At 51.4% G+C, this 25,482-nt stretch overlaps 2 protein-coding genes across 3 annotated transcripts in view; one reads left to right on the forward strand and one right to left on the reverse strand.

Annotated features, from left to right (window-relative positions):
* Positions 1 to 25,482, reverse strand: part of LOC144258216 (uncharacterized) — a 970,182-nt gene that overhangs the window by 688,790 nt on the left and 255,910 nt on the right. The gene's annotated exons all lie outside the window — the stretch shown is intronic.
* On the forward strand, positions 12,592 to 18,569 carry LOC144258300 (uncharacterized). 2 transcript variants are annotated; one of them, XM_077806774.1, is made up of 4 exons: positions 12,592 to 12,633; positions 13,663 to 13,789; positions 16,881 to 16,994; positions 17,365 to 18,569. In XM_077806774.1, exons 1-4 carry the CDS (start codon positions 12,592 to 12,594, stop codon positions 18,567 to 18,569), a joined length of 1,488 nt encoding a protein of 495 aa, XP_077662900.1. The 2 variants fall into 2 exon arrangements, with proteins under 2 accessions (XP_077662900.1, XP_077662901.1); XM_077806775.1 differs by having other exon boundaries at positions 17,404 to 18,569.

Consider the following 25,482-nt stretch of genomic DNA (forward strand, 5'->3'; position numbering starts at 1 on the left):
TTCCTGGCTTGAAAGTCTGTCTGGAACATATCCACAGCTTGGATGGGTCATTCAGTCCTTAGTTCAAGGCTTCAGGTTGCAGAGAAGTTGCTCCAGAGGTAGGAAGACGGATTGAAGAGAAAATGAAGATGATGCAGCTGCCCTTTCTATTCCCTTTGCCTTGTGGCTTCTACTTCCTGTCTCCCAAACACAAGCTTCACAGCACATGGCATGGAAAAGCCCTGGAGTTCTCAGTACACAGGCATACCCCTGCATGTCTTGCTGACTCAATAGGTGTATCCCCTTGGTTCTTTTCATGGGCTCATTGTACAGCTGATGACCCTTGACAGGCCAGTGAAGAGGCTCGGCAGTGCTGATGCCAGTCTGTCCGGGGGTGTCACCCAGAAACACTGCACAAGTCTGGAAATACAGATATACCCTACATGTCTATAACTCACAACACAAAGGTGGTACAAAACATAGAAACAAAATGATCATACTTGGAAAATCATAGCATTTTCACTGACACCTTACATGGCATATCTAGCATGATTCATTGCAATTTCATCATATTGGAATTTTATTATTAATTATTATTATTAAAGAGTCTCACAATTCCCTACAGTGTCACACCTAGTAAACCAGTGAATACCCAGGACCAGCTCCCTGGGTCCCTGAAGATGCTGAGCACTCTGCTTATGAGGGATTGAAATACCCACATATCTGCTGGGAACACACACAGACAGGCACAGTCTGTCCCCTGTGACAAAGTTCCTGCTCTACCTTGGTGGGTCTTGCGCTTATTGGCGGATTTGCTCGCCTTGGAGCTTCACGGCAGCCCTCAGCTTGGCCGTTTCTCTGAACCCACAGTCCAGGTTGACGACTCCTGGGTCTGACCAGGAGTTGGGAGGATTTGGGGGGAACCCGGGCCCGCCCTCTACTCCGGGCTCCAGCCCAGGGCCCTGTGGAATGCACCTGTCTAGACTGCCTCCTGGAACAGCTCTGCGACAGCGACAACTCCCTGGGCTACTTCCCCATGCCCTCCTCCCAACCCCTTCTTTATCCTCACCATAGGACCTTCCTCCTGGTGTCTGATAATGCTTGTACTCCTCAGTCCTCCAACAGTCCATGTTCTCACTCTCAGCTCCTCACGCCCCTTGCTCCCAGCTCCTCACACGCACCTCACTAACTGAAGTGAGCTCCTTTTTAAAACCCAGGTGCCCTGATTAGCCTGCCTCAATTGATTCAAGTAGCTTCTTGATTGGCTGCAGGTGTTCTAATCAGCCTGTCTTACTGGTCTCCAGAAGGTTCCTGATTGTTCTGTTACTTTACCCAAGGAAAAGGGACCTACTTAGCCATCTGGCCTGACCCTGTCACAACCCCTATGTTCACTCTTCTAGAAAACTATGATCAATTATTTACATAGTATGGCTTGTTTGAGGTATCATTTGAAAATGCATAATCTATAGAATATTATCCTCCTGTTAAAATATGTGTAGCAACACTATGTAAAATTATGAGATTTTACTGTATCATATTAGTGAAAAAGTTACAATTCTGGGGAACACCCTCAGACCAGTTCCTCAGAGACAGCAAGGCAAGCAGCTGGTCAAATTGCCATTCTCCAGGAGGGGGAAGGTGTGAAGAAGACTTTTACATTCCTTCACAGCGACCACTTGAAGCTCATATCTACAACAGACAGCCGGTCACCATGACTCAGCTGAGAACTGAAGTTGTTTGTCGTACAAAGGACTGAATTATAAAAAGAGGGGAGGAAAATGCTTGAGACTCTCTCTCTCCCCCTTTTCCTCTGCTCATGACAGCTCCTGAAGAAACTGAACTTGGCAGCAGGGGCGAATTAGGGGGACTTCTGGCTGAAAGGACAGCCAGCCTGCCTCAGGATATGGTGAGAGAAACATTTGCTTTGTATCCGTTTTAGCTCGTTAACTTAGATGTTAGTTTGGGTTTTATCTTGCATTTCTTTTGTAAACAATTCTGGCTTTTATACCTCATTACCTGTAGTCAATTAATATCGTTTTTTTGCCGGTAGTTAGCCATCTCATTTTATTGTTTCATCTAACCAGTGTGTTGGGATTAAAGTGTGTTGGAAAATCCATTTGGGATAACAAGGCTGGCACGTGTCATTTTCCACTGATGAAATGACAGACTTCATATGGCCTTGCGTCATTCAGTAGTGTGCTGGACAGTGAAAGATGCACAAAAGTCCGGGACCAGAGAATTTTCTGGGCTTCTCCTGTGGTGCACTGTAATTCGTGAGTCGCTGACTAACAGCGCTCAATACTGTGTAGCTGGCAGCGAGTTACATGCTGGAGACTGGGTGTTAACTGCCCAGGAGTGGCTGTTCTCACAGTAAAGCAGTGTAAAAGCCACCCCAGCTTGGGCAACTGAGGGGAAACAGCTGTTCAACCAGTCAAGATTGCACTGTGGTTAATGTCACAGACACTCAATTTCAAAGCATCTCCTAAAACACAGAGAAAGTAAATCCATGTCCCAGAAGTTGAAGACTCCAGACAGAGGACAAGTCTCCCTGGAACTGCTTCTTGCAGAGAGAGAGAGAGGTCCAGACACAATGAGAGAGTCCTGGAGAAGCTGGGAACACTAAGAATGGGCTGGTGGGGTTCAGCGGAGAAAGGGAACAGGAAGGGCAGGGATATCACTGAATGCAGGATCTCAGCAGTCCTAGTTGTCAGGATAGCACCTAGTGCAGCCCATTGGAAAACATAATCCCAACTATACATATAAAATGATGGGGTCTACATTAGCTGTTTCCACTCAAGAGAGGGATCTTGGAGTCATTGTCGATAGTTCTCTGAAAACATCCACTCAGGGTGCAGAGGCAGTCAAAAAGCGAACAGGGTGTTGGGAATCATTAAGAAAGGGATAGATAATAAGACAGTACATAACTTGCCTCTATATAAATCCATGGTACGCCCACATCTTGAATATTGTGTGCAGATGTGGTCGGCCCATCTCCAAAAAGATACATTGCAATTGGAAAAGGTTCAGAAAAGGGCAAAAAAACCCGGACTAGGAGTATGAAGCAGCTTCTGTATGAGGAGAGATATGTAAGACTGGGACTTTTCAGCTTGGAAAAGAGACAAGAGGGCATATGAGAGAGGTCTATAAAAGCATGTCTGCTGTGGAGAAAGTAAAGAAGGAAGTGTAATTTACTCCTTCTCAGACCACAAGGACAAGGAATCACCCAATCAAATTAATAGGCAGCAGGTTTATAAGAAACAAAAGGAAGTATTTCTTCACACAACGCACAGTCAACCTGGGGAACTCCTTGCCAGAGGACGTTGTGAAGGCCAAGATTATAATAGGGTTACAAAAAAAACAAACAAACACCATGAGAAATCTATTGAGGACAGGTCCATGACTGGTTATTAGCCAGGATGGGCAGGGATGGTGTCCTTAACTTCTGTTTGTCATAAGCTGTAAATGGGTGACAGGAGATGAATCACTTCATGATTCCCTGTTCTGTTCATTCCCTCTGGGACACCCGGCGCTGGTCACTGTCGGAAGACAGGACACTGAGCTAGATGGACCTTTGGTCTGTCCCAGTGTGGCCGTTCTTAAATACCAGGGAACCTAGTGAGTCCAGTGCAATGGGAGGGAGTAGGAAAATCCCTGGGTGTGGAGAACACTGGGAAATTAGAAACTATCATTCAGAAGCAACAGACTCTGAATAGTCTAGAAAAGCAGAATGTGAAAAATAGGAATCGGGGTCATGTGACTTCAGGAATGAGGGACTCAAAAAACCAAGTCTGCAGAGAAGAGAGATTGTGGCTATTGCACATGGGGATGTGGGGAGCAACTCTCCAGGTCTCAAGGATTTTCACCAGCAACCGAGGCCATTGTCCCATGCACAGTTCAATCCGGAGCAGTGAGGAGTTGTGTCATCTGTAATCCTGGCTGAGTTTCAATGCTCTGCTGCTGGAGCTCCCTTGTCTGGATTCCCCCAGCCACCATTCAAGGTCTGTGTGATCAGTAACCCTGGACCAGCCGCTCTGACCCCAGCAGCCTGCTTCTTACACCCCAAGCACATTCTGGTCTGGGTGGAGAAGGCTCAGGGTTTGAGAGAAGGCCAGGGGTAGGAAGCTTCTGTTCGTTATGCTGGACCTAACCCCCCGTTTTACTTGTGCAAACAGGAGATATTTCACACTGTGCGATTCTGCTCCTGTGCTCTCTTCCCACAGCGTTCAGCAGCAGGGGAGGGTCTCTGGTTGTGTGTGTGTCACTGGCATGCTGGGGTGATGCTGGAACAGGACAGAGCAGAGGTGGCATTGTGGGGGTGGCGTGAACCTCATCTCTTCCGTTCCCCTTCCAAGAACCGAGGGGACAGGAATCCTTACCCAGCGACGTCACATTCTCACAGGTCTCCTGCATGACGTCTCTGGAGAGGGCTCTCTGAGCGGGGTCCAGCAGAGCCCCCTCCTCCCTGGTGAAATACACAGCCACCTCCTCGAAGGTCACCGGCCCCTGAAAGAGCCAGAGCCCCATACTCAGGACGTGCTGCCTCACTCACAGCCCCACTATTCGTGGGGGAGAGGAGCCAATCAAACGGAAACTCTGGATGGACCGCAGCCAACAGAGTCCCACCCCCACCCCGCTCAGAGCACCCAGGAAACACCAGGGGGAGGGGGCAAAGAGACACCCCTCCTCTCTCCCAGCAGATCCATCACACACCTACTAGCCACAGACTGATACCGGAGATGCTGCCCCAAGCAGGGTCTAGGGAGAGATCTCTTGTAGGAAGCCCAACACCCTCCTCCTTGTGAGGAGCTGGATATGAGGTAGGACAATCTCCCCTAAGCCTGACTGGTGGCTTCCCCCTTCATATTTAAAGGCACCCACTGGTTAGTTGGGTCAGGCTCCAGCACTAGGAGTCTGCTCCTTTTTCCCAGCCCCATCTATGTGGGTTATTTTCTGTTCACCAAATTGGAGCATTTCCACCTCCGAACCTCATGGGTCTGTTCCAAGAATCTAGGCCACTTATTAAACAACTCCCAGCAGGTCTGCCACCCCCTGGTCTCCTCCCTTTCTCCACCCTGTGCATTTCCTGCCCCGCTCCAACCTCCAAACCAGACGGTGCAAACCTTCCCCTCTCCTGTGTATTTGCTGGCCCTCTCTCTCCTGCAGGAACAAATCAGAACACCCCCAATAATCCCTACCTGAGCTGGCTCCCCTGCAGCCATGTCACTCCCCTGTCCCATGGGAGGACGGGATGAACCGGAACGAAACGTGAGCGTCGTTCTGCAGCCTGATCAGGAGAGAAGGGCCGTTGTGGAGGTTTGGGAACGGGCATTAGTTCATTTCACATCACGCTTCCCCCAGGCTCTTTCCTTGCAGAGCGAGATCTGAGATTCTGCCGTGCTGAGAAAATGCTCAATCTCTGGATTACAGCAGAGACCTGGCCCCTCCTGCCAGGCTAGGCCCACAGACACACTTTTAACCTCCTTTCTCCCTCCCGCATCCCAAAACAAAGTCTCTGAACGCAATCCTAGAAAAAAGCAGAACCAAAGGAGTCCCTTTCGAGGATTCCCTCTGACACTGACCCCACGGCAGCCACACCCCAGCAGGAGGGACATGGAGTCAGGAACTGGGTTTTCCTCTGTCTCATCGTCATCTTGTCCACAGGAAAGTGATTCTCCCCACACTGCAGTAATACATCTGTCTGGGCAGATGAGAGAGCTGGAAATCTCTTTCAAAACTCTTATCCCACGGACCCTGTCAGTCTCTCTCTCTCTATGCCTGTCTGCTAGGAAACTCTCATTCCTGGGTTGTTTGCTCCCCCATGGCTGGATTTGCTCCTGCAAATGGCAGGAGAAATGGGGTGGGGGGCTGTTTGTGTAGAGTCATTTTATAGTCCCTCACTGCCTGCCTGGGATTTCCCCATTGCCTGCCTAGGACCCCCACCTGCCCTCCACCAGGATCTGCCAGCCCATTTGCCTGGGACCCCCTCCTCCTCCCAGCAGGACCCCCTGACACTTTACAAGAACCCCGCACTCTGTGCCAGGGACCGCCCCACCACAGCGCTGTGCACTGGGCATGGCAATGGTCCCAGGAGCCAGCTGGGCAATCCCAGACAGAGCCCCTGGCACAGCACCAGGCAGCGTCTAATCCCCTGCCCCACTCACCCAAGAGACACCCACCCCCACTGGTCTGCAGGCAACAGGCCCCCAGCAATACCCACCTCCAGGACCCATAGCCTTAGGGCTGGGCACATCAGAACTACCCCCCGAAACCCCAAACCCTCCAGAACCCACCAACCTGACTAGGGCTCCCCCTGCCCAGCCACCCAGAGGCCTCCCCCTACCACAATGTCCCTTCAGCTCCCGCTGCAATCTCCCCACACAGACATGCACCCCCCCAGCAACAGTGTTCCCTCACAGTGTCTGACAAGTGGATAGAAAGTTATCACCACGCCCTGCTGGCCAGTCACACAGGAAGAGGGAGCCCAGGGGGACGCCTCTTTAACAGGAGAAAAGAAGCCATGGAGGGCCAAAATAACTGAGAAATTTCCATACTCTGTCACTAGCAAATAATGGCCACCATGGATCCACCCCAGAGTTGGCTACAGCTTTGCACTGCTGGAAGCCCCCCCTCACGGAGACACTTTGTCATGGGGTTTGGGATACTTCTGGACCACGCTGCACTCACAGGGACCTCCTCATCCCGTGACAGCTGGAGAAAAGAAAAGGGTCCAGCCAACTCTCCTGTTACCAAATGGGAACCACCCATCCCCCAAAAAGGGGGAGGCCCCTGGCTTTGATGGGTATTGAATATATGGCTAGTCTCTTTTATCAGCAAACATTTTTAACAGGGAGAAAGGAGGGAACAAATGATTCTCAAAGGAGAGGGAAAGATGATCATTGTTGCAGGGGGGTTAATTTCCCAACCAGGATTGAGAAGGACTCAGGGCAACAGGTTCCCCCCAAGGAAGGACAAGTTGCTAGGATTTAGAGACATGGGGAACAGCCCCAAACTCGAGAGGATTTTTAATTGACATTTGATAATGACATCCTAAGAGGGAAACCTGAGATTTGAGATCAGTGTTCATAATGAAAGAGAAAGGGTGGAAATCTGAGGGATTTTGGATCCATTTATGCAAATTATAGAGAGGAAAGTGGAAAATGAGAGGGATTTTATAGCAGTTGTTGATAGGAGGTTGTCACAGAGTCCCTGGGTTATGCTCTGGAACTGCTCCCCATGAAGCCGGGCAGGACTCTGGGGCAGTCGCCTTTCTGGGAGCAGCCTGTCTGCAGGACACACAGCTCACACAGCTTCCACCTTCCTGGGTCTGACCTCGGACCATTCAGCCTCCTCTGCCCCTCCGTGCACTTCCCACAGCGAGTCCGCTCAGGCAGGGCTCCTGGGGAAGCCAGAGGTCCTGCACCCCAACTTCGCAGTCAGACGTGACTCTCAGCCAGCCAGTAAAAGAGAAGGTTTATTAGATGACAGGAACATGGTCTAAACCAGAGCTTGCAGGTGCAGAGAACAGGACCCCTCAGCTGGGGCCATTTTGCGGGGGGGGCAGTGAGCCAGACAACCACGTCTGCCCTTCACTCCATGTCCCAGACAGCCCCAAACTGAAACTCCCTCCAGCCCCTCCTCCGCTGGGCTTTGTTCCTTTCCGGGGCCAGGAGGTCACCTGATTCCTTTGTTCTCCAACCCTTTAGCTCTCACCTTGCAGGGGGGAAGGGCCCAGGCCATCAGTGGCCAGGAAACTGGGTTTTGGCCATTCTCTGTGTCCAGACTCCTGCACACACATGCCCTCTAGGGCTCTGCTATGATCATACACCCTTATCCCACCACCTAGATACTTAAGAACTTCATAGGGGAAACTGAGGCACCCCCACACTATTCAGAGGAAACATTAAGAACAGTCCCACTTCGTCACAGAGGTAAAAGCTGAGTGTATTTCCCACCACTATTTGGTCAATGAATAGAGAGGAAATGGGCAACGTTGGCAAACGTTTTAGATCCATATTCAGGAATCTGAGGAAAGGTATCAATCTGAGATTTTCGTCGTAATTTATAATTACAGAGACAGGGAAAGCTCTCAGGGGCATATTCAATTAGAAGTAGATAACTAGAGTAAAAGTGGGGCAAACTTTTTTATGAATCTTTGAGACTGTTGGGAACACTGGGGCATGGCCACTAAGTAACTCAAAAAAATAAAAAACCACAAATGTTAATGAAGCCCCCTCGCGCTAGGCCCCAGTGTCCTTGGCCCCCCTCCTGCCTGGAGGCACTTGCAGCAGCTCTGCGCGCTAGGCCCAAGTGTCCTTGCCGCCCCCCACCCCCCCGCTTGGAGGCATACACAGCAGTTATGCTAAAAATCTGCAACAGTATGTTGCAGAGTTAAACTGCCTAAAACTAAGCAAGGCCAAACAAAAAAAATATAAAAAACCAATGCTAAATAAAGCAGCTTTATATATAGTTTAACAAATAATACAGAAAATCAGGGAACTAGCTGGGAACTGGATTGGCTGGCTATATGGATACTTGGAGCAGCTTACTATTGAATAAGTATGCTAAAAAAAAGGATGTGTAAAAGCCTGTGTAACTTCCTGCTTTGTTGTACAGGATTTGAGATTCAAATCTCCCTGTACCTTTTTGAAGCTTCAAATAAACTTTTCTGCTTCTCCACCCCGTTGTGATTATTGGGTGCAGCACACCGGGTAACGAACCAACTCAAGCTGTTGTTCAGCCTCTCGGCACTGGGTGCCGGCAACAAGACCTACAGAGAAAACGTGTCACAAACTACACAACTGAGAACATGGGATAAACGCCAAGACCGGGGGGGATTTTATGTGGCTATTAAAGAACTAGCTGGAAAAGGGGAACCGTTTGTCATATAAAATCCAGCCTGTCCAATACATAAACAGAGAGTGATGATCTCCCCCCACACGGCCCCCGTTCACCTGGGCAGCAGGGAGCCCTCTGAGGGGCTGACTGGAGGGGGCGGGGGGGAGCTGGAGGGCTCCCTGGGGGAGGGGAGGGGGCGGTAGTGGGGGATTGGCAGGTGGGGGGCAGGTGGGGGCTGGGGGCAACGGTGCGGCAGTTGGGGGCAGCAAGTGGGACTGGGAAGCCGGGATCGGGGCCAGCCCCATGCGGGACACGTCCCCTCCCTTCCCCGCCCCGGCAGAGACCCGGCGTCTCCTCCCACCCCCACGCCGGGGCAGCCAGGTTGGGGGATGGCTCCGGGCTCCAACTTCCCACCGACAGCGGGACAAATCGCTGCGGATAAAACGGGGGGCGGGAGGGAGGGAAATCCCGCCCCCCCTACGGGAGGGGAGTTTCAATGGACATGTGAGGAGGAGGGAGAGACGGGGGGGATCAGGGAAGACGAGAGAGCGGATCAATGGGGGGGGGGTGGGGGGGAGTTTACAACCACGTGGGAGCTACCGAGAGGGAAAAGGGGAAAACTGGGGGGCATTTGTGCCCGTGGGGGGGGAAGGGGATCCAATTAAGTCCCCCGCCGCCCCCCACTTCCCCCCCGGTAATTTCCTGGTTGCACAGAGACAGTTCAACCCCCACCCGCCGCAACTCCGGCTTCTCCCCCCAACACCCCCCAAGGGACCCCGCCCGCCGGGCCCCAGTCTCTGCCCCCCCAATCCCAGCCGTGCCGGGGGCAGAGAGTCACTTTCCTGCCCCCCCACCAGCGCTCCCCCCAGCGCGGGGTCTCCCACTCACCAGGTCGGGTCCCAGCTGAACAAAGCCCCCCCAGCACAGACCCCGAAGAGGAGCCGCAGCTGCTGCTCCGAGAGAACCGACACGAGCCAGCGCCTGGGGGCAGGGCCCGGAGTCGACCAGGGGCGGGGCAGCGCCAGGGTTCGGGGCCTGGAGCAGACCGGGGGCGGGGCAGCGTCTGGGGGCGGGGCTTGGAGCAGACCAGGCGCTGCCTCGTGTCGGATCTGTAGGAGGAGCAACTGCGGCTCTCATCCGGGGTCTGTGCGGGGTGGGGCCCGTCATTAACCCCCCCCCCCGTGCCCGGCCGGGGGGGCCTTTGTCTAGCTGGGACCCGCCCCGGTGAGTGGGAGACTCCGGGGGGGAGCGCTGGGCGGGGGGGCAGGAAAGTGACTCTCTGCCCTCCACCTGCCCATCCCCCACTGCCGCCCCCTCCCCGCCCCCAGGGAGCCCTCCAGCTCCCCGCCCCGCCCCCTTCAGTCAGCCCCTCAGAGGGCTCCCTGCTGCCCAGGTGAACGGGGGCCGTGGGGGGGGGAGACCATCACTCTCTGTTTATGTATTGGACAGGCTGGATTTTACATCACAAACGGTCCCCCTTTTCCAGCTAGTTCTTTAATAGCCACATAAAAGCTGCCCCGGTCTTGGCGTTTATCCCATGTTCTCAGTTGCGTAGTTTGTGACACGTTTTCTCTGTACGTCTCAAAGATTCCTAAAAAATACCCTCAACGTTTGCCCCACTTTTACTCTAGTTGTCTACTTCTAATTGAATATGCCCCTGAGAGCTTTCCCTGTCTCTGTAATTATAAATTACGACGAAAATCTCAGATTGACACCTTTTCTCAGATTCCTGAATATGGATCTAAAACGTTTGCCAACATTGCCCATTTCCGCTCTATTCATTGACCAAATAGTGGTGGGAAATACACTCAGCTTTTACCTCCTATCAACAACTGCTATAAAATCCCTCTCATTTTCCACTTTCCTCTCTATAATTTGCATAAATGAATCCAAAATCCCTCAGATTTCCACCCTTTCCCTTTCATTTCTGAACACTGATCTCAAATCTCAGGTTTCCCTCTTACGATGTCATTATCAAATGTCAATTAAAAATCCTCTTCGGTTTGGGGCTGTTCCCCATGTCTGTAAATCCTAGCAACTTGTCCTTCCTTGGGGGGAACCTGTCGCCCTGAGTCCTTCTCCATCCTGGTTGGGAAATTAACCCCCCTGCAACAATGATCATCTTTCCCTCTCCTTTGAGAATCATTTGTTCCCTCCTTTCTCTCTGTAAAAAATGTTTGCTGATAAAAGAGACTAGCCATATATTGAATACCCATCAAAGCCAGGGGCCTCCCCCTGTTTGGGGGATGGGTGGTTCCCATTTGGTAACAGGAGAGTTGGCTGGACCCTTTTCTTTTCTCCAGCCGGCACGGGATGAGGAGGTCCCTCTGAGTGCAGCGTGGGTCCAGAAGTATCCCAAACCCGATGACAAAGGGTCTCCGTGAGGGGGGGCTTCCTGCAGTGCAAAGATGTAGCCAACTCTGGGGTGGATCCACAGTGGCCATTATTTGCTAGTGACAGAGTATGGAAATGTCTTACTTATTTTGGCCCTCCATGGCTTCCCTTCTCCTGTTAAAGAGGCGTCCCCGCGGGCTCCCTCTTCCTGTGTGACTGGCCAGCAGGGGGTGGTGATAACTTTCTATCCACTTACCAGACACTGTGAGGGAACACTGTTGCTGGGGGAGGCAGGTGTCTGTGTGGGGAGATTGCAGCGGGAGCTGAAGGGACATTGTGGTAGGGGGAGGCCTCTGGGTGGCTGGGCACGGGGGACCCTAGTCAGGTTGGTGGGTTCTGGAGGATTTGGGGTTTCGGGGGGTAGTTCTGATGTGCTCAGCCCTAAGGCTATGGGTCCTGGAGGTGGGTATTGCTGGGGGCCTGTTGGCTGCAGACCAGTGGGGGTGGGTGTCTCTTGGGCAGGTGGGGCAGGGGAGTAGACGCTACCTGGTGCTGTGCCAGGGTCTCTGTCTGGGATTGCCCAGCTGGCTCCTGGGACCATTGCCATGCCCAGTGCACAGCGCTGTGGTGGGGCGGTCCCTGGCGCAGAGTGAGGGGTCCTCCTGGAAAGCATCAGGAGGTCCTGCTGGGAGGAGGAGGGGGTCCCAGGCAAATGGGCTGGCAGATCCTGGTGGAGGGCAGGTGGTGGTCCTAGGCAGGCAATGGGGAAATCCCAGGCAGGCAGTGAAGGACTATAAAATGACTGTACACAAAGAGCCCCCACCCCATTTCTCCTGCCATTTGCAGGAGCAAATCCAGCCATGGGGGAGCAAACAACCCAGGAATGAGAGTTTCCTAGCAGACAGGCATAGAGAGAGAGAGACTGACAGGGTCCGTGGGATAAGAGTTTTGAAAGAGATTTCCAGCTCTCTCATCTGCCCAGACAGATGTATTACTGCAGTGTGGGGAGAATCACTTTCCTGTGGACAAGATGACGATGAGACAGAGGAAAACCCAGTTCCTGACTCCATGTCCCTCCTGCTGGGGTGTGGCTGCCGTGGGGTCAGTGTCAGAGGGAATCCTCGAAAGGGACTCCTTTGGTTCTGCTTTTTTCTAGGATTGCGTTCAGAGACTTTGTTTTGGGATGCGGGAGGGAGAAAGGAGGTTAAAAGTGTGTCCGTGAGCTTAGCCGGGCAGGAGGGGCCAGGTCTCTGCTGTAATCCAGAGATTGAGCATTTTCTCAGCACGGCAGAATCTCGGATCTCGCTCTGCAAGGAAAGAGCCTGGGGGAAGCGTGATGTGAAATGAACTAATGCCAGTTCCTAAACTTCCACAACAGCCCTTCTTGCCCGGCCAGGTTGCAGAACGACGCTCATGTTTCTTTCCGGTTCATCCCGTCCTCCCATGGGACAAGGGAGCGACATGGCTGCAGAGGAGCCAGCTCAGGTAGGGATTATTGAGGGGGTTCTGATCTGTTCCTGCAGGAGGGAGAGGGACAGCAAATACACGGGAGAGGGGAAGGTTTGCACCGTCTGGTTTGGAGGTTGGAGCGGGGCAGGAAATGCACGGCGTGGAGAAAGGGAGGAGGCCAGGGGGTGGCAGACCTGTTGGGAGTTGTTTAATAAGTGGCCTAGATTCTAGGAAGAGACCCATGAGGTTCGGAGGTGGAAATGCTTCAATCTGGTGAAGAGAAAATAACCTACTTAGATGGGGCTGGGGCTGGGAAAAAGGACCAGACTCCTAGTGCTGGAGCCTCACCCAACTAACCAGCGTGTGCCTTGAAATACGAAGGGGGAAGCCACCAGTCAGGGTGAGGGGAGATTCCCCTGCTTCATATCCAGCTCTAGGAGTGGCTAAGTCATTTTGCAAGGTAACCCATTTCCCCTTGTTTTTTCCTGCCCCCCCCCCCTGACGTTCTTTTTAAACCCTGGATTTATGCTGGAAATGGGCCACCTTGATTATCATACACATTGTAAGGAGAGTGATCACTTTAGATAAGCTATTACCAGCAGGAGAGTGGGGTGGGAGGAGGTATTTTTTTCACGATTTGTGTGTATATAAAAAGATCTTCTACACTTTCCACAGTTTGCATCCGATGAAGTGAGCTGTAGCTCACGAAAGCTTATGCTCAAATAAATTGGATAGTCTCTAAGGTGCCACAAGTCCTCCTTTTCTTTTCACAAGGAGGAGGGTGTTGGGCTTCCTACAAGAGATCTCTCCCTAGACCCTGCTCGGGGCAGCATCTCCGGTATCAGTCTTTGGCTAGTAGGTGTGTGATGGATCTGCTGGGAGAGAGGAGGGGTGTCTCTTTGCCCCCTCCCCCTGGTGTTTCCTGGGTGCTCTGAGCGCGTGGGGGTGGGACTCTGTTGGCTGCGGTCCACCCAGAGTTTCCGTTTGATTGGCACCTCTCCCCCACGAATAGTGGGGCCGTGAGTGGGGCAGCAGGTCCTGAGTGGGGGGCTCTTGCTCTTTCAGGGGCCGGTGACCTTCGAGGAGCTGGCTGTGTATTTCACCAGGGAAGAGGGGGCTCTGCTGGACCCCTCTCAGAGAGCCCTCTCCAGAGACGTCATGCAGGAGACCTATGAGAATGTGACCTCGCTGGGTAAGGGTTCCTGTCCCCTCGGTTCGTGGAAGGGGAACGGAAGAGATGAGGTTCACGCCACCCCCACAATGCCACCTCTGCTCTGTCCTCTTCCAGCATCACCCCAGCATGCCAGTGACACACACACGACCAGAGACCCTCCCCTGCTGCTGAACGCTGTGGGAAGAGAGCACAGGAGCAGAATCGCACAGTGTCAAATATTTCCTGTTTGCACAAGTAAAAGGGGGGGTTAGATCCAGCATAACGAACAGAAGCTTCCTACCCCTGGCCTTCTCTCAAACCCTGAGCCTTCTCCACCCAGACCAGAATGTTCTTGGGGTGTAAGAAGCAGGCTGCTGGGGTCAGAGCAGATGGTCCAGGGTTACTGATCACACAGACCTTGAATGGTGGCTGGGGGAATCCAGACAAGGGAGCTCCAGCAGCAGAGCATTGAAACTCAGCCAGGATTACAGATGACACAACTCCTCACTGCTCCGGATTGCCCCGTGCATGGGACAATGGCCTCGGTTGCTGGTGAAAATCCTTGAGACCTGGAGAGTTGCTCCCCCCATCCCCATGTGCAATAGCCACAATCTCTCTTCTCTGCAGACTTGGTTTTTTGAGTCCCTCATTCCTGAAGTCACATGACCCCGATTCTTATTTTTCACATTCTGCTTGTCTAGACTATTTAGAGTCTGTTGCTTCTGAATGATAGTTTCTAATTTCCCAGTGTTCTCCACACCCAGGGATTTTCCTACTCCCTCCCATTGCACTGGACTCATTAGATTCCCTAGTATTTAAGAATGGCCACACTGGTACAGACCAAAGGTCCATCTAGCCCAGTGTCCTGTCTTCCGACAGTGACCAGCGCCGGGTGTCCCATAGGGAATGAACAGAACAGGGAATCATGGAGTGATTCATCTCCTGTCACCCATTCACAGCTTATGACAAACAGAAGTTAGGGACACCATCCCTGCCCATCCTGGCTAATAACCATTCACGGACCTGTCCTCAATAGATTTCTCATGGTGTTTTTTGTTTTTTTTTTGTAACCCTATTATAATCTTGGCCTTCACAACGTCCTCTGGCAAGGAGTTCCCCAGGTTGACTGTGCGTTGTGTGAAGAAATACTTCCTTTTGTTTCTTATAAACCTGCTGCCTATTAATTTGATTGGGTGATTCCTAGTCCTTGTGTTCTGAGAAGGAGTAAATGACACGTCCTTATTTACTTTCTCCACGGCAGTTTTGATTTTATAGACCTCTCTCATATCCCCCCTTTGTCTCTTTTCCAAGCTGAATAGTCCCGGTCTTTTTAATCTTTCCCCGTACAGAAGAGTTTCATACCTCTAATCATTTGGGTTGCCCTTTCCTGAACCTTTTCCAATTCAAATATATCTTTTTTTGAGATGGGGCAACCACATCTGCAGGCACTATTCGAGATGTGGGTGTACCATGGGTTTATATGGAGGCGATATGATATTTTCTGTCTTCTTATCTATCCATTTCAGAATGATTCCCAACATTCTCTTTGCTTTTTGACTGCCGTGGCACACTGAGTTGATGTTTTCAGAGAAGTGTGCCCAGTGACTCCAAGATCCCTCTGTTGAGTGGAAACAGCTCATTTAGAGCCCATCATTTTATATGTGTAGTTGGGATTATGTTTTCCAATGGGCTGCAATATGGTGCTATCCTGACACCTAGTACTGCTGAGATCCTGCATTCAGTGATATCCCTGCCCTTCCTGTTCCCGTTCTCATAAAAGAAGAAGAGCATCCAAATGCGTGTTTCCCTTCATTCCCTCAGCGGTCCTCATGGGAATCCCTGATGGGTTCCAAAGTGTATTAAAACCTTTCTTAAAGGGTTACCTCTTGGTGGTTATCAGGTCCTGTGAGTTTGTAGCCCAGAAAGACCCCCCTCAGTCAGCTCAAACTCAGCTGTTTATCCCCCAAAAGTCTGTCGTCTTCAGTCTCCTGAATGAGGGGAAATCCGTCCCTACCCCTTTCTGCGTTGGGTAAAGCTTCAAATGGTGGAGCTCTGCATAACCAGCCTTGAGATCTGGCATTCATCACCCTGTAGTGATACCAGCTTGCACAGGAAACCCATCCCGCAGCCCTTCATGTGGCGCATCTCGGCATCATAGTCTGTGAAGAATTCATGCTTTCAAGGGCTGGCTTAGATATACAGATAAGAGTTTGCAGGCAATGAAAAGAGAGTAATTGCCAAACGTGAGCAATATCTAATCCTTTAAAGCCTGAAAGTGCCTTGGGGGGAGGGGACAGGAGCCGGCTGTGTGGGGGCGGTGGGGCTCAGATACTGGACATTGAGAGCCTAGAGCCAGCTGTGCGCTGGAGAGACGGGGCATGAACCAGCTGTGTACAGGGGAGGTGAGCAGGGGAGAGGTGCTGTGGACACGGCCGCGAGCAGCTGTGAGTGCCGTCCTCTCTGCAGTATGATGAGAGAGCCTGGCGTCCCACTGCTGATCCCAGACTTGTATGAGGAGGGAAGAAATTGGCATCAAGTCTCAACCGCAGCCAGCCTGTGCCCTGGGGAGGAGACGGGTGTCTCCAGGGAGAAATCTGGGGGATTGTGACCCTGCATGCCCCACCCACCCTCTGATCATCAATTCCGGATATTAACGGTGATTCCACAAACAAAGAGTAATTTTGGGAAAAAATGCAGTCTTAGCGACAATTTCCGGAAAACACTGGCCCTGGTTGTAACATTAAATCCGATCGTCTCAAGATCTAGGCCTGTGTTGATCAGATCTGCCACTCTGCCTTCACGGAGTTCACTCTGCTGGTGGGTTGTACCCCTTCCCCCATTCTGTGTCTGCCTTGTCTATTTAGATTGAAACTTCTTCAGGACACAGGCCATCAACGCTTCTCGGTTTGTACTGTGCCTAGCAAAATGAGGACCCACTGTTAGTTGGCCCTTAGGCACTAATGTAATGAATATGATTGATAATCATCATCTCCTGGCCCTTTGAGCCAAGGAAGCCGGCTTTGGGACGTTACTACTTCAAAGTGAGCTGGGCTTAAAAGCATGGAATATTCTTTGTGACAAGTATCCCACAAATTCCACTGACCTCCCTTGTTTTCTTTGCCTTGAGCAGGGTTTCCAGTTTCCAGAACTGATGTGATCTCGCAGCTGGAACGAGGGGAGGAGTCGTGCGTCCCAGACCTTCATGGATCTAAGAAAAAAGTGCTCCCGAGAGCTGCCTTCATAGGTGAGGCATTGGTTAAACCAACCCCAAAACTGTCAGTGAATACAGGAAACATTTGGGATGCCCTACAAAGACCTTGTGAGCTCTCCAAGTTCAGGATTGTTCCCTGCAGATGTGGAATCATTAGGCAGAGGTCACTCATGGCTTCCCACCTATCCTGACTGACAACTGGCAGCAGGTCCCTCCCAATCTCGCTGTCCCCTGAGATTTCTTCTGAGATACGGACCCAGAACTGATCCCTTCGTTTCTCTCCTCTGGGGAAGGTTGAAGGGAAAATCAGCTCCCTGATAGGTTTGATCTGTCCTGTACACATTTTGGTTCCTTCATCCCTTTTCCATTCTTCTCTCTGAGATTTCCTTTCTCTCTGGCGCAGGCAGAGACTTATGTCTGGATTCTCTCGGTCTCCTGTCAGGTGTTCGGATGGTGAGTGAAAACGAGGAGGAACCCCAGGAGGAAGAGGCTGAGCGAGTAGAAGCCCATGGGATGTTGTCAGGAAGGTCCAAAGGGAATGATTCTGGGAGTTGTGCACACCCAGAAGAAACAAAAGCCTGTGAGAGTCAGCAGAGGCCAGAGGAAAACTTCGGTAGCCAGTCAGACCTTATTACACGTGAGAGAATGAACTTGGAAGGAACATGCTACACATGCCTCGAGTGTGGGAAAAGCTTCAAAGGGAGCTCGGACCTTCTCAGACATCAGAGAATCCACACAGGTGAGAAACCTTACGGATGCCCTGAGTGTGGGAAACACTTCAAGCAGAGCTCACACCTTATTACACATCGGAAAATCCACATGGGTGAGAAACCTTATGGATGCCCTGAGTGTGGGAAACACTTCAAGCAGAGCTCACACCTTATTACACATTGGAAAATCCACACGGGTGAGAAACCTTACGGATGCCCTGAGTGTGGGAAACACTTCAAGCAGAGCTCACACCTTATTACACATCGGAAAATCCACACGGGTGAGAAACCTTATGGATGCCCTGAGTGTGGGAAGCACTTCATTGACAGTTCATCCCTCCTCTCACATCAGCGAATCCACACAGGGGAGAGGCCCTACACATGCTCTCAGTGTGGGAAAAGCTTCAATCGGAGCTCAAACCTGATCACACATCAGCGAATCCACACGGGAGACGCACCCTACACATGCTCTGAGTGTGGGGAATGCTTCCGTTATAGCTCAGCCCTTACCACACATCAGAGAACGCACACAGGAGAGACCCCCTACACGTGCTCTGAGTGCGGGAAAAGCTTTAATCGGAGCTCTGTACTGACCACACATAGAAGAATCCACACAGGTGAGAAGCCTTATGGATGCTCTGTGTGCGGGAAACGCTTCAATCGGAGCTCATACTTTATCATACATCAGCGAATCCATACGGGTGAGAAACCTTATGGATGCCCTGAGTGTGGGAAACACTTCAATCAAAGCTCAGCCCTTATCACACATCAGCGAATCCACACAGGGGAGAGACCCTACACGTGCTCTGAGTGTGGGAAACGCTTCAATCGGAGCTCAACCCTTATTAGACATCAGAAAATCCACATGGGACTGATCTGTAACAAATGCCTTGACTAGGGCTGACCAAATTCTTTTCAATCACATTTGCTAATTCCCACTTAGTGATCTGTGCCCCATCTTCACCGTGGTTACTCAGCTCCCCCAGATGAGTTGCCTGCTCCTGCCTTTTGCAGCTCACACTTCTTTGGGGTCAGTCCTGTGATGTTTTCTATCAACTCCTTTCCTTTTGGGTCAAAGGAGCGTGTGTCCCTCCAGCCAGGAATGTTCATCAGCTCCAGGTGGGGGAGAGAGGTTTGTTCCCAACAAGCTACACTGAGGCAAAAAGTACCCGTGCCTTACATCCACTAGGACTGTACATGGCGTTGGCTGCTCAAGTTAGTGATCTTGGTGTTAAAAGACAATTACAGTTGTCGTGCAGATGCAGCCGAGGTGCAGTGGTTGGCATTAGCTTTCCCCTTGACCTGACCTAAACTCCATCACATGTCCTAGTCTAAACAAAGCCTGAGCATCACAGTTATACTGTTCCCCCATTTAAAAACAATTGTTAGTCATCAAGTTCCCCATATTGTTAGTCATCAAGTTCCCCATATTGTTTCATTCCCAGTTGTCACAGTTCATCAGAGTGCTGTTGCTTCAGGTTTTCCTGAAGGCAGATATTTTTACGGCCGTTTTCCTCCCTTAAAATATATAGAAGTATAACAAAGAGCAGGAATAGGGAAGGGATAGGGAAAAATGTCTTTTCCCCTCTGTAACAACAGAAGAACATAGGGTAAATAAGAGGAAAGCAGCTTTCTGCGGTGTAACTCCTGAGGTGTGCACGCAGATTTCGTGATGCATGATAGAAAGGGGCCATGACAGGGACACACTGCCGTGCGGGGTCAAAGTCAAGGAGCTGTGACACGCCTACCACAAGGTGCAGGAGGCAAACTGCTGCTCCATATTGGGGGCTAACTAACCCCAGCATCATGGCAAGAATCGACCTAGCAGCTGGAGAAAAAATATGTATGAGAGTCAAATACACCCCCACGTGGCCTGTCTCTTCCCCAATCTCAACACCTGGAAGATTGTCTGGAAGACTCAGAATTTGAACTGCAGAGATTGGTCCCAGGCTGAGAGGGAATTCAGTCTGTGTATTAAGAACTCAACATTGCCTTGAGCAAGCAGTGATGAGAAAAGCTGTTTGATCCAATTCTTGCTCAGTATATTCAAATTAGAGTTTAGACTGGGAGTCTATTTTCATTTGTTTTGTAACCACTTTTGACCTCTGTGACGAACACTTATACTCAGTTAAAATCTAACTTTCTGTAGTTAATAAACTTATTTTACTATTTTATACTTACTCCTGAGTTTGTCCAAAGTGCTTGGGAAAGTTGCTCACATGACAAAGGCTGGTGCATGTCCCCTTTATTTTTGATGAAGTGGCGAACTAATTAATGAGCTTACACTTTTCAAGAGAAGGCCGTGAGCCGTGTAAGATGGTACATTTCTGAGGTGCAAGGCTGAGAGCTGGGAAGATATGCTGGTGTCTCTGTATAATTGAGGAGTGGTTTAAAGAGCATTCATGCAACTTAGTTGGGTGCTTTGCTGCATGTTGTTGGCCAAATGATCATAGAATCCTAGGATATCGGGGTTGGAAGGGACCTCAGGAGGTATCTAGTCCAATCCCATGCCCAGAGGAGGACCAATCCCCAACTAAATCATCCCAGCCAGGGCTTTGTCAAGCCTGATCTTAAAAACTTCTAAGGAAGGAGATTCCACCACCTCCCGAGGTAACCCATTCCAGTGTTTCACCACCCTCCTAGTGAAAAAGTTTTTCCTAATATCCAACCTAAATCTCCCCCACTGCAACTTGACCATTACTCCTTGTCCTGTCATCTGCTGTCACTGAGAATAGTCTAGATCCGTCCTCTTTGGATCCACCTTCATTTAGTTCAAAGCAGCTATGACATCCCCCCTCATTCTTTTCTTCTGTAGAGTAAACAATCCCAGTTCCCTCAGCCTCTCCTCATAAGGCATGTGTTCCAGACCCCGAATCATTTTTGTTGCCTTTCGCTGGACTCTCTCCAATTTCTCCACATCCTTCTTGTAGTGTGGGGCCCAAAACTGGACACAGTACTCCAGATGAGGCCTCACCAGTGTCGAATTGAGGGGAAGGATCACATCCCTCGATCTGCTGGCAATGCCCCTACTTATACACCCCAAAATGGGACTTATACACCCCAGTCGTGTGGGACTTCCCCCGATCACCATGAGTTTTCAAAGATATTGGACAATGGCTCTGCAATCACATCCGCCAACTCCTTTAGCCCTCTCGGATGCAACGCATCCGGCCCCATGGACTTGTGCTCGTCCAGCTTTTCTAAATAGTCCCGAACCACTTCTTTCTCCACAGAGGGCTGGTCATCTCCTTCCCATGCTGTGCTGCCCAGGGCAGCAGTCTGGGAGCTGAGCTTGTTCGTGAAGACAGGCAAAAAAAGCATTGAGTACATTAGCTTTTTTCACATCCTCTGTCACTAGGTTGCCTCCCTCATTCAGTAAGGGGCCGACACTTTCCTTGGCTTTCTCCTTGTTGCCAACATACCTGAAGAAACCCTTCTTGTTACTCTTAACATCTCTTGCTAGCTACAACTCCAGGTGTGATTTGGCCTTCCTGATTTCACTCCTGCATGCCCAAGCAATATTTTTATACTCATCCCTGGTCATTTGTCCAATCTTCCACTTCTTGTAAGCTTCTTTTTTGTATTTGAGATCAGCAAGGATTTCCCTGTTAAGCCACAGTAATGTCCCGAGCTCCCCAAGTCCCATTGACAGCTGAGCTCTTCCTTCCCATTGAGCCCAGCAGAGACAGTGGGTTGGGGGGTGAGTTTGTACCCCAATAACTGACAGAGCCAAGCAAAGAGCAAAGAAATGTTTCCTTCAGTCACTAGGTCTCTGTTTCTGTGGCTCACGCTCTCTCCCCTTCTCTGATAACGAGCAACGCTAAGAGAGGAAGAGGTTCAAACATGTGCTAGGTGGTGGCTAGGGTGGGATGACAAATTGAAAACCATCACAGAGCCCTCTACTGTGACACTGAGACGATCCCATTCTGACCTTTTACTGACACTTCTTTAATAACTAAAAAAAAAGAACAGGAGGACTTGTGGCACCTTAGAGGCTAACCGATTTATTTGAGCATAAGCTTTCGTGAGCTACAGAATGCATCCGATGAAGTGAGCTGTAGCTCACGAAAGCTTATGCTCAAAGAAATTGGTTAGTCTCTAAGGTGCCACAAGTCCTCCTTTCCTTTTTGCAGATACAGACTAAGATGGCTGCTACTCTGAAACCTGTCGTCATTAATAACGGTTCCCCTGACGTACGTTGCTAAGATTATTTCAATAGCTCCTACACCGATACCTCCTGCCCCTTCTGGCTGGTTCATTGCGCTGTTTGGAACCTGCACCTAAAATTACACCCTCCCTGGGAGCAAGATTGAAAACTGCCCAAGGAAACCCCATTGGGTTTCAAGTGCCGCCCAAGCAGGGAGGCAAAGGGACAGCACAGGGTCGCAGAGCTTCTCCTTTGTCCCAGGGAGAAGGATCTAGTGGGCTAGATTAGGGGGGCAAATAGTCATGACTCCTGGGTTCTATTCCTGGCTGTGGGAGGAAAGGGGTGTCGAGTGGATTAGAGTGTGTGGGGGGGCTAGGAGTCAAAGAAAAAACACCTCCCTTGTGTTCAGCTTCAATGCACATTGAACAAGAACATGGCTTCTCATGTCTTAGGTTCTGATGCCATCGTGTGGCCGTTTCATTTCACTTCTTCTTGTGAAAAGGTTTGGGTGCCATGCACAGACATGTTATTTCCTGGGGAGAGACGGAGAAGTGGAAGCTGCATGGATTTCATCCTCCGAAAAATAGATTAAAATAATCCCCAGACAGCTCAGGCCCACCCGTCCCCCCTCGCTGCTGCCAGTGGAGCTCAGTTCTGGGCCTGGTGTGCAGTAAATGTGGGGGAGACGCTGCCTGCCTGGACTTTTCGGGAGAAAAAGTCAGACACGATGCCATGCCTGGTGCAGGAGATGCAGATGTGTTGCTTGATTGTTTTTCTCATTTTAAATGTACTTGATCATTTCGATGGCAAAAAATCTTTGAAAAAGACCATGAAACAAAGAAGAAACAATGAAAATACCCAAGGGAGAGAGGGGGTTTCTGAGAGCCGGGGTAGAGATGGAGATGTTCATGAAACGGGGACAGGCCAAAGCAGGTAGCAAAGGGGAAGGTTTTTTGTGCAGTTCCATTTTAACCAGCCTCACATCCTGGAGTCCCTAATGTCCCAGCTTACCCGCAACGTGTGACCTCGAGACTCCTCCCCACTGCAAAAACTGCAGATCCCCCAGCACTCCTTAACCTAGATGGATCCTCTGGCAACCAGATGTCTCTGCAGAACCGCCGTGGTTACTCTCCTGAGTGTCTGTTCAAGGATAGCTACTGACTTCTCCTGAGAATGCAGTTGAGGAATGGCTCTCCCATCTCTAGATGCTTTCCTGTGGGCTCTGAGAAGCAGGATGGGGCGTGTATGATAAAGTCCACGCAACGTTCCCCTTTGATCCCAGCCCTGGGACGTCACCAGTTGCCACCTATCCCCTGGCAGCAGTGAGGGATGTTTCCCACTGTCCAGGACACACCAGCCTTGGACCAAAGGCAGCTTGAGGCTTCTCCTCTCTCCCTTCTTGAATCAAGTTCATGTTTTTTCCAAGAGTTAAAGCAGCCCAAACCCCCAGGGTCTGGATTAATGTCACAAGTTTGCTATCTCTCCCTGGAAGACAACTTCTTAATGAGAGGAGTTAAATGAGATGAGTGGAGTTAAATCAGTTCTCAGCCTGAGTCCTTTGCTCTTAATCCTGAGGATATTGTCCCAGCGTGGGGCCATTTCCTGCCTCTCTTTCACACAGAAGGACAATTTTCTTTGCGCAGACGCAGGAACATCAAGATCTTTCTCTGTCCCTTGTGCAAAGTAGGGTGTCAAATTCCAAGGAACCTTCCTCTTCTGCGATGGAAACAATGGAGAAGCAGGGGGCCCTGGGCACCTCTAGCCCTGGCTGGGAGACGTTCCCTCCCTGCTTTCTTTACGCTGCTTGTTGTTATTTCATGGAGTGTCTGGGATGGGGGAAAAGCTGAGTTCACTCCAGGTGGAGGGAAAAAAGGACCCTGAGAATCTCAGGGCCTCAGGGAAAACCCAACCCCTGCTACCGGGATCACGGAGGTGCTGGGGATTTGAGCAGGAAAGGGACTGTGTGAATTGTCCAGGTGGGGAATGAATAACCATTGACAACTAGATCCACCTCATTAACCACCGACACAGGCTAATCGTGCTGCAGATAGAAGGGAAACTGGGAGCGATTCTTTGCTGTCAGCCATGGAAACAGTGACCCGAGTGCACTGCAGTAAATGTGCTGGGGAAAGCTGGACTTTACAGGCAGGTGGAAATAGCAGATCCCTGCAGGAGTTTCAGTCCTGCTCAGTGCGGGGCAGGTGCCCATTGCACGGAAGGTCTGTGGGGGTTTCTGCTCCTAAGTCACCTTGGTACATTTAAGATTCCCACCCAAGGGGCGGCTTGGGACAGTAGCGGATGAGAAGGGGGAATCCTCCAGCCCTGGAGGGAAAGGTCCTGTCTGCCCAGACTGAGGGGCAAGGAGACGGAGGGGCAGTCAGTGCTCAGAGAGGAGAGAGCTCAGTGATTTACACCCACCAGGGGACACTGTCTTTTTGAGGCGCATGCAGCTGGCTTGGGATCGTGCTGATGATGGATAGAAAACAGGCTGGAGTCAAAGACAGATCAGACCACAGAAGGGGAAGGGGAAGGGCATCTCCATAGAAGGTCCTGGGTGCTCAGATACCCCAGTTCTAGGTACCCTGGCCTGTCCCAGAGAGAATAGACAAAGAGGGGCCCAGCCCCCCGACAGTCATCCCATGGAGAAGAATCTGGTTGGGAGTGGGGTGAAGGTTCCCGCTGGACAAAGGGGAGCTGAAGTCCCCCAGCGTCCTGGAATTTAAGCAATGCAAGCTTCAAACCCTGCACGGGTGCGGCCTGAGGGGCACCCGCAGAAGGTTGGGCTGGACAGGGGCGGCAGGTTTCTACAATTTTTGGTGGTTTCCAGAATGGGACCAAGTCCTGCCTCCCCATCCACCTCCCCCCACATCTGCCTATGGCTCTGGGAGGGAGTTTGGGTATGGGAGGGAGAGGGAAAGGGATTGGGCTCTGGGAGGGAGTTTGGGTGTGGGCTGTGTGTTGCTGCAGGAGGGAATGCAGGGTGCGGGGTCTGGGCTGGGGCAGGGGGTTGGGGTGCAGGAGCAGGTGTGGGGGCAGGCTCTGGGAAGGAATTGGGTGTGTGGTGTGGGCTCTGGGCTGGGGCAGGGGGTTAGGGTGTGGGAGGGGGTGAGGGGTACAGGCTCTGGGAGGCAGTTTGGGTGCATGTGTGGGGTCTTGGCTGGGGCAGGGCGTTGGGTGCAGGAATGGGTGGGGTGGCCAGGTTCTGGGAGGGAGTTTGGGTGTGGGCTCTGGGCTGGGGTTGGGGTGCAGGAGAGGGTGCAGGTCAGGCTCTGGGAGGGAGTTTGGGTGCAGGGGGTTGGCTCTGGGCTGGGGAAGAGGGTTGGGGTGCAAGAGCAGGTGTGGGGGGAGGCCTGTGGGAGGAAGTTTGGGTGCGGGATCTGGGTTGGGGTTGGGGGTTGGGGTGCAGGAGGGGGTGCGGGCGCAGGTTCTGGGAGGAAATTTGGGTGTGGGGTGTGGGCTCTGGGCTGGGGCATGGGGGTAGGGTGCAGGAGGGAGTGCAGGGGGTGGACTCTGTGAGGGAGTTTGGGTGCAGGGGGTTGGGCTCTGGGCTGGGGCTTGGGGTGCAGGAGAGAGTGAGGGTGCAGCTCTTACCTCAGGCATCTCCCAAAAGCAACCCACACCCCCCTCTGGCAGCAGCTCCTAGGTTGGGGGTCTCTGCCCATCG

The sequence above is a fragment of the Eretmochelys imbricata genome, chromosome 28 (genome assembly GCF_965152235.1).
Source record: "Eretmochelys imbricata isolate rEreImb1 chromosome 28, rEreImb1.hap1, whole genome shotgun sequence".
In the NCBI taxonomy this organism is placed as follows: Eukaryota; Metazoa; Chordata; order Testudines; family Cheloniidae; genus Eretmochelys; species Eretmochelys imbricata.